The sequence below is a fragment of the Phaethon lepturus genome, unplaced genomic scaffold, assembly GCF_000687285.1.
Source record: "Phaethon lepturus isolate BGI_N335 unplaced genomic scaffold, ASM68728v1 scaffold38936, whole genome shotgun sequence".
Classification (NCBI taxonomy): Eukaryota; Metazoa; Chordata; class Aves; order Phaethontiformes; family Phaethontidae; genus Phaethon; species Phaethon lepturus.
The window spans coordinates 52,696-66,577 of NW_010546357.1; the positions used below are offsets into that span (position 1 = coordinate 52,696).

Consider the following 13,882-nt stretch of genomic DNA (forward strand, 5'->3'; position numbering starts at 1 on the left):
CAGCCCACATTGGCCAGCTGTTAGTTTTCTTTCTATAAAGTCCCTGCATTCCTTATAAACATCTTTTTAGAAAATCATTTTTCTCCTCCAAATCCCTCCTTAAAGTCTTTTTGCTGTGGTGTCTAAATAAAAGCTGGACAAGACTTATCTCCTGGTGTGCTAAGAATTCTGCCTGTTGAGCTGACCAATGTCAGATGTTAAAAAAAACACACCCCCCCCACCCCCCAAAAAAACCCCAAAAACCAAAACCCCGAGGACTGGAGGGTAACTATTCCCTGTAGTTTAGCTGATCTTCAGTAACTGTCTATGATTGTGCCCTTAGCCTGTGGCAATGCAAAGTAATTTGAGTCAGCCTAGTCGTCTTTCATTGACTGCAAACTGCAACTTTTTATAGTTAAACGTTTATTAATGCTTGAAACCCTTTTCTTTTACTAAAACTGTGCCCTCTTTCATTGAGAGCTAATGTAACATGAATTGCCTTGCGTTTGCTGTGGCTGAGAGTGTGCACATGGACAGTTACCTGGCAGTTATCTAGCGTAACAGTAACTGTACAGTTCACAGCAGACTGCCCATAATTCAGAAGGCACAAGCTGAAATACTTGTAAGTGGGGAGAGGGACTGAGAATTACCCAAAATTCAGAAACATAATTTCACCTTGATTTTTCACTTCCAGTCTGGTAGATTCTAGGATGTTGTATGCTTTCAATTTCTCTACTGTTTTAAAGTATATGCTTCACTGACCATATATTATTCTTGTCGTTTCTTCAAATAGAAGATGGGAGGAATTGGAGGATATGATTTCCAAGATGGCAGTGGCATTTTCTTCCTGAAAATTCATCAACCTTTTAGCATGCTGTTGTGTTCTTCCACTCCCTATTCTTTCCTTTCTGGGAAAGAGAGTCTGAGAGAGATTGTAACTTGCGAGCTTGTCTTTATGGACTTACATAAGCATGTCGTGGTATTGTAAAGGGATACAGTGTGAACGCGCGCTCTCTCTCTCTTGCTCCTTTTATTGTAATCATGTGTAGGTGTTTGGGGTTTGGGTATAGTCAAAGAAATACAGTGAGTGAAATTTGGAGGTGGGGTTAAGGTTCCTTTAAGAGCTCATCAAATAAAAATAAGGAAAATATGTATTTATTTTTCCCCAAAGAGTAATCTCACTGTTGTGTTTTCCAAGATGCACTTAAGGCTGATATGTGAAGAGTAAAAATAATAGTTAATAATGATATGCTTTAGGCAGTATGCTGTGTTTTGTTCTTAAAAGCATTTCAGCAGAGGCTCTCTTCTGGTAGTTATTTTTCAGAGGAAAAAGTTAAGTAGCTGTTATGTAGACTGCATGAGTTTGTAACAAAATTGTTATCGACTTTGGGTTTTATCCTAGTAAACGTGTTTGTTCTTCCTATTTTTTATGAAACTATATATTCTGCGTTTAGTATTATGAAAGACTGTACTACAAACATCAGTGTTAATAGCTTAGTATTTTAGTCCTTCACAAATTAATGCCTGTGGTAACTGGATGATTTTAGGCCTGTTCTTATAAACAAGGCCTTACTGATGTGCAAGGAACAGTAATATGTGGCAAAAACTCCACATTAACCAAGGTAAGCAGTATAAATGGGGTGTAGGAATCCCCTGTTAGACTAAAAATCGCCAAGAGAAAATCTCCAGAGCCTACAAATTAAAGACCTCCAATATCATTTTAAAATAAAGCCTTTTATGTAGTAGGAGAGCATTTTTTCAGCTGATAATCAAATGACACTATTATGCAGGCTTACTAGATTTGCAAATTTACAAGTTTTTACAAGTCAGTTGGGTCCCTTCCTCAGGAAATCAGTTTAAGTTTTTTTTTCCTGTATTGACTCAAAGAGCCTGGTTGTCCTTAAATCCTTCTGAATATATTTGCCTTATAATTTGACGGCATTGAGTCAACACCCTTATAGGAACTGTAATGCAATAAAAAGAGAAACTGTTCAATATAGTTTCCAGTTACGTTAGGATCAGATTTGGAGGAACTGGAATGTACACAATAAAACCTGTGCAAGACTTGAGTTCCATGTTGTTTTGGAACCAACTAGTGCTTTTCAACATAAAATACCATTTGAAAGCTTTGCTGTACTTCCAATGGTTGTAAAATGATAAAAATTAAAATGTGTGTGATTCTTGAAATACGCATTTTACTGTTTTTAATTTTCTGAACCATACCTTTGTGGAATTGAAAATTTCACATACAAGTAACTAAGCACTAATGTTTTTACTCAGTTAATTTTTTTTACTATAGTGAATGTTTTTGCTGTACCATGTTCTGCAATAAAATTCTTTATAACTCATTTACATTTTTTACTTAGAAAAAATATGTAGATTAAGATGTACTTGGTGAACTCTATTTTGTAAAAGTCTTTAGATTACAGTGGAATCTCCAATATGCATCATCCTTGCAAACAGAATGCACAAAATTTAGTTCTGTATCAGGTTTTTATGTGTAGTTAGCAGTGAAGTTGTTACAAATTTCTTGTGTGTATGCAGAAATAAATTTGTCCTTTATTTCAGATATGAATTTGTTGCATTTGACCATATAATTTTAATTGTGGTTTCATTTTAGTTTTGCAAATTATGTTCATCTGAGGTACTTAGTTATTTTTATTTTGGCAAATAATTATAAAAAGAAAGAAGCTTGTATTTGCATACACCTATAAAGAAAAAGATTACATCTGATATGTATCCAATGCATAATTTCTGAGACAGTTAAATGGGCTGTACTTCTGTAATTTTTCCTTTTTTCAACTTATTTTTAGTTGACTTGGAGCATATGCGCACAGTGAAAATTGACAAGCACCAACGATTTTGTCAGGAAAACAATTTCAGTAGCCATTTCGTGTCGGCCAAGACAGGAGATTCTGTAAGTAAGAAGAAGAAAATCCTTGTGGATCTCTCTCTTTTTTTTTTTTTTTTTAAGAAAGCCATTAGTCTGGGATATGATGTAGCAGTTTTATTATACTTCACATAAGAAATCATTGGCTGCTGCAGTTTCTTTTTGCCTACCTACTTGGGTGAAAAATAGTTCTTAATAAAAAAGTTCTTAAAAATAGTTCTTATATACAATACCCTTGTATAAGTGTATGTGTTCTTCATTAATTACAGTAGCTTCTCATCTGATTTGCAGTTTGAGGCTTACATTTTAATATGGAAATGGTGTAGCTTATACATCAGCATGAGAGCTGAGACCAGCTAGATCTCTGTTTGCTGTCAGCTTGTAGCTAAATGTATTCATTCAATGCAGGTGGAGTCCCATCTGTAGGCCATCAATATAGACACTTCCAACAGTTGATAATGTCGCAAGACCCTGTTGTGATCAAAGTTTTTAATAAGGGTCCTGAGCCATGAGAGACACTCCCTCTGCAGGTCCATTGAAATTTGAACATTCTGGTATTTGTAATGCTTTGCAGAGCACATTTTTGAACAATTTTTTGACTCTTGAGCTATTTGTTTTAGTTGGAAGCCTATGGAAGAAAAATTTCTTTTTCAATTGACCATATCAGTCTAATTAAATCACACTGTATTGTTTCGCTTGATTTCTGTCATATGCCTAATGACTTTGTCATTCCCATAAAACAGTCCTGTATCTGTCTCCTATTTATGATAAAATAGTTTACTTTATTTTTACGTTATTGAACAGTAAGACCATGTTCAATTATATGGAAATATAATTCTGTAACAAATGGAATCACTTGTTTTAAGATCTTTGATGAAACTTCTACACTGGAGTGGCTAATTTTATAAGATAATAGTTATTCTGTACAGTCTAACAATACTGCTGTTACAAATGCAGTAAATCCTGATTCTCCTTATAGTTTGTGTTAAATCTTTGGCATAAATTTTTGTATAAAGTGTGAAAATTCAAGCTTTTTATGCTAGGAACAGAAGAAAAATTTTATAATACTTCAGTCAATGAAGTGTGCATCTGATAAAATGTATTTCTTTCTCAAGGAGACAGTCTTTTTGGTGGGATTTGGTAATAGGAGGAAAAAGCAGTTCTTTTTTATAAGGTAGATATATTTAACATTACAAATTATGAAGGAATCTTCATTACATCTTTCTAATTGATCCATGAATTACAGCCGCATCTCACTACATATACTGATTGTACTTTCTTTTAATGTACTGTTTAAAAACAAAAGTAAATCTGAACATACATAGAAAGCATTAACCAGAAATCTCTGTTTAAATATCTACTAGCAAAAGAAGGTATGAGGTATGGTTTACAGTAGTTTATTTTTAGTTCAATATAGATTTGAATTAACTCTTTCACTGTTACCGCACACTGGCCTTTCAAAATCTTCATGTATTTGGGTACTTGTGCAGGAAAGACAGGATGTTTACCCTAGAGAGTGATTTAAGAAGAGGCCATCCATTGCTACTGTGGAGTAGCAGTACTCCAGTACTAGAGGAATCTTAAATACTCAGTTAAGATAAATGATTTGTTTTGTTTACCTCAGATCTTTCCAACGTTTGCAAAAGATAATTTTATGTACAGAGAAAAGCGCAAAAGTCTCCTCAGGGGAGAAAAACTTTCATGAAAGATTTAGTATAGCCAACTGTCTTACTGTCCATCAAATTACATAACTGAAGCACTGAACTCGTGCCCCATGTTTTGTACACAAAGCATCCTCATGGCAGGTGATCTAGTGCACCTGAGAGCCTAGTGTGGGTTAAAGTTGGTCTCTGGAAAAGGTAAGCCTGTTCAGGATTTCCCGTCTTGCTGTGTGGATGCTAGTAGAATAGACCAAATAGTTAAGAGAAAGAGAAATTATTTTGGAAGCTACTGTAGCCTGTTGGTTGTGCCACTAATTCGCTACTAGTTTCCATGCCAGGTGTAAGAAGAGATTGTGTAAATGGTATTTTTTTGAATTCTCATTGAAAATGACTAAAAGCACTTTTACAGACCTTACCTTTTGGGGGTGGCAGCTACATGAGGAAAAGCAATGTTTGTTGTTAGTTTAGATTGTGAGCTCAATTGAATAACCATGTAGATAAAATGCGTAGCTTGACAATACAGTGTTCAGCAGCAGTGCAAGCTTAAGCTGCTGCTCTTTAACATCTGTTGTGTTCTTTAATCTCATTTAAAATGCAGCTGCCTAAACAGTAAGGTTGGTGGACTGGATTGAGATGAAGTGAAGCGGTTAGTTATGATAGCATTGCCACCCCATGTTATCTGTCAAACCATGTCCAAAGTCTGACTCTGCTAGGCTGGTGCATGCTCTGCACCATCTTGCCTGTTTCCTAGATAACTTCTGTTCAGTATTAACACTCATAATGTTTTGCAAGACTCTTCAGAACAAATGTATCATTGCTTGGCTTTCATACTGCTAATATTTTTTAAACACGTATAGTAGAGATTTTGATGATGCTGATGCATAGTTCTGTTCTCAGTTTCAGAAACCCACATCTCTATTGCACAATACTCTGGTAATATATTTTTGTGCTAAACATCAGTGAATACCCTTATTCATATTTTATAGCACTGAGAGTAGAATTTGAGAGGTGGGCTGTGTAAAAGCTTGTTTAAACTTAGGTCTCTGGAGGCAGAGTGGGAGTGTTACTTAACAATCCAGTATACTGTTCATTGCTTGTAGCATTGTTGAGTTATTTTCTCCAATTTTTAAACAAAATTGAATGTACCAGATGAGGTTATTTTCAGATCTGCTTTGCGCAGGTCATACTTTTGTATATCTCGTTGTTTACAGTTCAAGAATAGTTTGATAAATTTGAAAGAACCTAAAGGATGTCTGTTTTTAATCATTTAAATGCAATTTTATTTTTTTCCATAGGTCTTCTTGTGTTTTCAGAGAATTGCTGCTGACATACTTGGCATCAAATTAAACAAAGCAGAATTGGAACAATCACAGGTGATTTTCCACAAATACATGTTTTTTCTGAGTATTTTATTTAGTATTAAAAAAGAAATCTAATTGCAAATTAATAACTGTCCTTTAAAGCAAGCTGCATCTGTTGTTCTGAAGACAATTACTTTCACAACAGCTTTAAAAAAATAATAATTCTTTATTTATCCATCATGATAAACTTGCTGAAACAAGAAAATATGTGTTCACAAAATCAGGAAAAAACTTCAGTTTGAGAGCTTTTCCTGTAAAAATAGTACCTAAGATTGTTTTAGAAATTAAAATCTCTCTATACGTATGCATATACAGGTATCATGGAAGACACATATACATTAATTACTGTGCATTGATGTCAGGTACAGTGTTAATGATAATTGTTCCTTTTTAATTCTTTACATATTTAAAAACAAATTTCATTTTAGAACAGAGATTTAAGGGATAGAAGGCATAAGCTTCTGTGAGTGGAAATGTCCCAAACCAATCTTCATTGTAGTCACACAGGAAAAAATATTATTTGTCAGTCACAGAGTCAGGAATTAACTATGTCAAATCCTGTGTTTGGTTAATCTCTGATTTTATTTTTCATTGTGTGCGTGTATAATACAGGACAAGAATACGTTCCTCAGTAGTGAATATCTGCCTCGGGGAATGAATATTGACATTTTAGTGACTATTTCCTATTTTATGATGATGTGCAGATGAGAAATGAATCCTTTCTGGTTCAGCACACCCATTCTCAACAGCAGGCAGACCTGTGGAGTCATGCGTTTGGGTAGCTATTACGGCCCCTGGCATCTGCAATTATTTTTCTCACTGTACCAGTCCCAAATAATCTCCCCCTAAAGGACCTGCATAGTTTCTGCCCTTGCATTTTGTGTTTTGTTCTTTGCATTATGAGTGTTATCTTGGGGATTTTCTGCCATTTCCTCTGCAGTAAGAAAGGGCTGAGAGAGAGGAAAATGTTTCCCAGCAATAGGTGGGAAGGTCGTCACAAAGGTTGTCCCCCATTCTCTTACATTGGTTAGCAGTGAGTTAGGGATGTGAATATAGCGATTTCACTGTGAATGCATGGGAAAACCCTGCTGCACGTCCTGCTCGGAACTGTAGCAGAGCTTTGTTGCAGTTCATGCTGTTCAGTAATTCACGTATGCAAAATGACTCTAACGAGAACATTGTTTTATGACCTTATGAATTAGTGGGGAGAAAACGTTTCCACTGTTTTTAAACATTTGAACTGGAACTACATTAATTACAATGTAAGTACTTGCTTAATTGTATTTACCAGAGTTCAAAGTCACTTAATTTTTATCAGTGGAAGTTAGCAGATTAAAAATGTGTTAATTGTTCAAATAACAGGCAAGTAGGTTGTTTTCTAATATAACCCTTTTTCCCTTACCACCTCCTTCCTAGTTCCTGCTTCTAAAAATAATTTTCCTGCGAGGAAGACTGTGTGCATAGGTTTAAACCAAAGATTTTATACGAACCCAGTTTCAGAAACCTCGAAAACAAAGATTATACTACTGAGGCAACCCTTACTGTATAATGATGTTTAACACTACAATACGCTTATTGTAAATTTAAATTCAATAAGTAAATTTACTTATTGAACGAAAGGTTCTAGTAGTGTGATATCTTGGAACTGCTGGTTACCATGAATATTAAACAAATACCACAAAACAAGTCCATAGGTTTATTTAAAAGAAAGGCCAAACATTTCTTATGTACAGCTTGGTCTCCTGCTTTTGAAATATACAATAAATTTGTAATTTCTGGCAATGTCTTGCACAGCAGTGTTTACAATCTGTGTTGAAGTGGTTAGCTAGAAAACTTTATTGCAAACAGTAAAATGGTAAAATATACTTATAGTGCATACCTAAAGCAAAGCTAAGGAGCTTTGAAAACCTGTAACTTATAGTTAGAGAAATACTGTGTCTTTTCAATGATCTTTTACTGCAAAGGTACCATCCATCAATTGTTCTGAGCTCTATGATTATTTGCATATAAATAATTTAGCACATAGAGAGTTCTTTTGGTTGTTTAGCTAGCACTGGAACTCTGTCTTAGACCTCTCTGCGGTGGTGTGTTCTGGTAACTCAGGTGTGAGCTTGTAGATAGGTATGCAAGCACCTTAAATTAAAAAGAGAATATGAGAAATGGGGTTATGCAGAAAATTGTAGCTTTCTAAAGAAAGTGTCTATTTTTAGGTTGTTTTTAAAGTAAGAACCTCTATATAGCCCTGAGTCAAGAGTACCTAACTTTCTACGTCAAATTGGTATCAGCTTTAAGTAGGATTCTTCCTACCTTAGTATTATAATTACAGTTTTTAATTTTGTTGGGTTATTGCAATGGAATATGCAATATGTGGATCAGACAAAATTGATACTACACAAATTGCAGTAGCAGTAACCTATAAATATCTCATATGCATAAATTAAAAACTCACTGTGGCCTCACACATTACTGTTAATGTGAATCCAAGCTATAGTGATTAAAAAAAAAAGGTAACCCCCCCTAAGAACAACAACAACAAAAGTAGAAACAAAGCTGGTAAATGGAGTTGGACAGAAAAGAAACTTCATTGTCGCCTTTCAGGTACAGCAGGAGTCACTACGTGGGGCTACGCTGTGCATGTAGCTAAAGAGTCAGAGCTGGAAGGCAGCTGCTTGACTTTGCAACATTCTGCTAATCAAGCATAGTTTCAATCTATTCCAAACAAGCAACAGTTCTTCGCTACCAGTAAAACATTTGCTTCCTTTCAGAGTGCTATTTTGAGTGGGCCTTAGGAATTGCCCAAATTTAAGTCAGTGAGAAACCAATGGGAATTGTATTGGAGTGTCTCTCTGTTAGCTGTATCTTAAGGTTCCTTCTTGTATGGAACCAAATATGTTGGTCACTTGTAAGATAGGAAAGGTAAAGTCTATGTAAAATTGGAGAAGGAAAACTTTAACCTTCATGTCCTCAGGGAGATGAATAGAAGGACATTTCTTGAGAGAAATTTATTAGTCTGCAGTGGAAAAGACTAACTGAAGTAATGTGGTGATGCTGTTTCCCAAAACCATAGAGCGGATCTCTTGGCTGGTTAGATGCCATTACTAGGTTCCTGGTTTACCACAGATTTTTGCTATGACAGGTAACAGGTTACTTAGTGTGGTGCTTGTTTTTATCCTTTTTTTTTTTTTCTTCCCTTCCATCTGTAAAATGGGCACAGGGCTTCCTTAAATTGTAGAACAGTTATGTGAATGTGTTCCTTAAAATTTTTAGGCATTTAATACTCTAGCTATTGGACTGTAAAAGTAGATAGATAGATAGATGGATGCTAGATAAATGGTATAAAGAAACAAAAAATACAATAGTAAGTGTGACTCATCCTTAAATAAATTTTTACAAATGTGCCCTATTTACACACTGGATTATATCTTCAAATTTTCCATATTTTGTGTAATGTGAGGGTTCCTCATTATGAAAAATGAGAAGGTTGTTGCTTGAATATGTTTGTCAGAACATCAGATGTCTTCATTCAGTGTAGGTGGTAACAAAGTATAAGATGAAATACTGAGTTTGTGTAAAATGCCAATAGTGAAATGTTATATGTGAATTATGTTTTATTTTGCATTTTTTTCATAATTACTGATTGTCTAATATTGAGAATACCCTTTAAAATTATTTCTCGTCTTTTTGATTTTATGCCTGAAGATCATATTTACTGTGTTTGAAATCAGCTATGATTGTCACAGTCACTAGGAAGATCTAACTTAAAAGTGACTCACAGGTGGTTAGAAATAAGTAATAGGAATCCCAAACACATTATTTTAACTTGTATGAATTTGCGGGGCTTGAGTCATGACTTCTGAGCTTTGACTGGTAGATGGGGTTCTTGGTCCCCTTCAAATTAACAGCAAAAATTCTGTTAATTAACTGCAAGAATAAGCCTTAGATATTTATTTACCGTGCATTGTTTTAGAAGACAGCTGCAGCAGTTTAAGATATTAATGCAACCCAAGCTATTTGTTACTGCCCTTTTGCTGGAATTTATCACTCCTACAGCAGAATCAGAAAATGGAAGGTGATCATGTGCCTTGGCCACATCAGGGTGAAGTTGAGCAGCTTAGCTTAAACTGCTGCTGAAAAGTTGTTTTTAAGTGAAGCTGCCAGACTTTGTGCTGAAGCGGATGAGGTGCAAGTACACGTTACATTCCACCAGCTCTCCTTTGGCAGCAGTGATCTCCAGCAGAGGAATAGGACAGACATTTGGGGGTGGTAAGTTTTTAAACTGTCTCAGCTAGAGCTACTAAACCTTGTGTGTTAACATGCTGAGATGACTGTTAATCAAACCTTTATTTGGTCAAAACTGTGGTGAAACAAAGAACTAGATTACTCTTTATGCGTGACTGGAAAGTAGAGCATGTTTTTGAAGTGGAACAGTTCCAAAGTAAGAAAATTGCAGATTCTGACTTATTTTCAGTCCTCAAAATACTCTCCGTTTTAAATCGCAAGGGTCTGAGGAAATTTGAGGAAATAGCTCCTTTACTAATCAAATGTTTTTCTTTCTATACTTTTTACTTTCAACTGTAGTGTAAAAACTGCATGGGGTACAGCTTTGTTCCTTGGCATTGGCAAGAGCTAGCATTTTTGTAAGTGATGTGTAGTTTTCTCTCTAAATGCCAGTTCAGCAAACTAGGGTATGTGTGCCAGCTTTGTACACTAAAATGTTTGGCAGATAAATCAGATGTGAAATTCAGAGGACCTGCACCAGGAAAGATTATTTCTCATTATTGACAGTGGTTTGAACCGTGGCAATGATATGCCTGACACAGAAACTGATACAAAGAAGCTCAAGTTTTTAATTATCCTGAAGTTAATAGAAGAAATGTTGCGGTGGTTTTTTTTTACTCTTATTTAGATTAAATTCCTTTAGAAAATCCAAGTCATTTATGATAGTCACTTTCTTGCTACAGCATGCTAACGCATGGGTCACTAACCTGCCTGTGTTTACAGGATGGGATTTAGACCAATGGTTTGAGGCACAATTAATTGCCTACTGATTGCAAGACTTTTTTTTTTTTTTTTTTTTTCCTCCTCAGCTCTCGTCAAAAGATTGGTATGAAGAAAGTAGGTCCTGTGAGGTCAGATAACACTCTTTAATGCTAAAACTCCTCCTGCCACCTTACATGGGATTTGGCAACCTTTCCCTTGATAACATCAGGCCAGGAGTCCAGTAAATCATGAGTGTTGTCCACTAGATAAGATAATATGAATGTCATCAATTAAACTCAAGAAGAGTACATCAGCAGCTAATAAATCCAGATCCCTTACCAGCCAGTTCAATTATTGTTGCTTGTTTGACATACAGGTTTTATTTACAGAGGTAATCTTTAACATACACTGTTTATGTAGTCATATAATCCGGTTTATATATTGTTTCCTTTAAAATAATAGTATTTATTCATTTATCCATTCGTTTTAACCTTGAAAATATATTGTGTAGAAGTTGAAGTTTTTAAGAAAAAGCTATTAAACTGGTTTAGGTTATATTTCATAGCAGACCTACCTCTTCTGTTACTGATTTGCTGAAATTGTTCTATGAATTTTTCTCCCCTTTGCTTGAATGCTGTATTGATAGTGAGAAAACTTTCAAAAGTTTTGTTTTTTCTTTAAGAGGAAAAATGAAAGCCTTTTGTTTTTATATGAAATAAAAATCAAAGCTTTACAGCACTTAGATGTGAGGTTGTTAACTTATATCACTGCTTTTGATTATTTATTTAGTTGTAATGCAATAGTTATGTAATGGAAAAGATGCATGTGTACATCTACTTGTTAAAATAGTTATTAGGAAGCTAACTAAAGTAACATTTAAGTACCCTAGACTTAAAGGAATAGGCCATTGTCATCTCTTCTTCCCCTGAATTGTCTTCCTTTTTATTCTGTCCCTTCTCTTGCTTTAACACACTTCCGTTGATTGCATGTATGAATGTTTCACTTCGGTGCTTTGAAAGGGCACGTTCTTGAAGAAGGTTGAGAAGCAACCCTGATGCTGATAGTGATGCGTTCAGCTAGAGTGTTGCTCTTGTATCATATTCAGCATAAGAGCTGAAGAGAAACCCACTTTTATTTTGCTTCTGCATAGTCTTTTTATGTCATTCATTTCATTCTTTTCAACTACTGATGAATCTCTCTGTTTTTTTTCCCTTCTCTTTTCTTTTTACATTCTTCTCCTTGCCCTCTATCCATTATGTTGATACATGATTAACAGCATGTTGTCAGGGCAGAACTAGTGAAATATCCTGAAGAAGATAACCAACACCACAACACTTCCAACTGCCAGAGCAAAGTCTGCTCAATGCAGTAGTTCAGGTATTGATGGAAAACTTGGGTGGTTGTTTTTTTTTCCAAGCTGCATTGCTTTTACATGAAAGTAACAACTGTTACAGTAAGTTCTGTTGGAAAAATATATTTTGTCTCTTTAAGCACTTGAAATACTTAACATATTAATTTGGAACTCTGTGTGCAATTAGAGTCTTTCTAATAACCAGAAAGTTCATAGAAACTTTGAAATCTTTCATGTTACTGTATTAGGAAGGTCCTTCAGTGCTGTATATCGAAAATGTTACATAGCTGCCTCAGATGGAAATGGACACAAAACTGGAACCTCATTTCCTTCTCCTAATATAGGAGAGACCGACAGTCTTATCAAATGCTTTGTAAATAGAATGGGTAATATCTGTTGGATCTGTAGCAGAAAATAAATATTTATGGTATGCAGAGGTTCTTCTTATGTTAATTTAGTCTCTAGTCAGTCTGCCTATGAAAGTTTTTTTGAAATATTGTATTTGAAATTTGTTTTGAATTCTGTCCATATTTTCCTGTGCAGTGCTTGGAGTAAAGATGGAAAGACAAACTTACGTACAATTTCCAATTACAGTTTAGGCAGTTATTCTTAAAGAATGCATACATAGTCTTTGCAAACAAATACTGTTTTACTATTTCCATACAAAACAACTTTCATGGAAGTAAAACAGTATTCATTGCTTTTGCAAAAAAGTCATGTTCCACTTGTAGTGTGAAAACCTACCAAGGTGCTGCCTTCTGCATAGTATGGATAAACTGGTATTTAGAACAAGAATTAGCACCTGATAAGACTTTTTGTACAGTAATGAAAAAAACCCTAAACAGTGTCTGTTTTGCCTAATTTTTTTCTCTTCGTATTTTGTACTAAAATATTTGTTGAATGCTTTGTCAACATGAAGGTTATATTTTCTGATTGTTACTGTGTTTTCTTTTATGACAGAGGGTGGTGAAGGCAGATATTGTCAACTACAGCCAGGAGCCTGTGACAAGAACCGTTAATCCTCCTAGAAGCTCAATGTGTGCAGTTCAATGACCATGCTATTCTTCTCTGTTTTGATACCTTTGGCGGTCCTCCTATCTTGACACAGGCTCTGGGATTACCAGGAACTTTGTTTTAACAGTGATCGTCGCCACAATGCAATTAGAGGTTTCAAAAATGTATTGCACCATTGTGCGTTGAGAAGCAGCAGTCAGTTTTTTGACTGGCTGAAATTCAAACATGAGACCACACACTATGAAAAATTAAGATCTATATTCTTTTAAATTATATTTAAATAAAGCAGTATAACTGTGTTTATGTGTTTCCTCCTATCTATTTGACTGATACCAGAATAAATATGGATGAAGAAGTCCTGCATTCAAAATACTTTTAAAGACGTCACTATGGAAGGGTATTTTGCCAAAGCATTTTAAAATTTTTTTCTTTTTTTCTCCTGTCATCTGAACTAACACTTGGCAAAATGTAACTTGGAAAAGCTATTGCTGGAATAATTTTAAGCACGTAATATATTTTATCTAGGGATAATTTGGAAAGTATTCCCCTAATATATATACATAGTGCAAAATGTATAAATTGTATCCAGTAAGAAAGAGTGCTTGAAATAAAGCTCTAATATAAAAATAGTTACTCTTCAGAAGTC

The 13,882-nt window shown here is 34.9% G+C and overlaps 1 protein-coding gene across 1 annotated transcript in view; it reads left to right on the forward strand.

The window, feature by feature from the left end:
* The window catches only part of RAB28 (RAB28, member RAS oncogene family), a gene marked incomplete at its 5' end in the record, with an annotated part of 59,189 nt that extends 45,574 nt beyond the window's left edge, over nt 1-13,615 (forward strand). The window contains 3 exons of the mRNA XM_010289262.1: nt 2,793-2,896; nt 5,826-5,903; nt 13,183-13,615. Of these exons, the coding sequence (XP_010287564.1) occupies nt 2,793-2,896; nt 5,826-5,903; nt 13,183-13,275 (275 nt within the window). The remainder of the gene's footprint in view (nt 1-2,792; nt 2,897-5,825; nt 5,904-13,182) is intronic.
* Nucleotides 13,616-13,882: the final 267 nt, after the last annotated feature.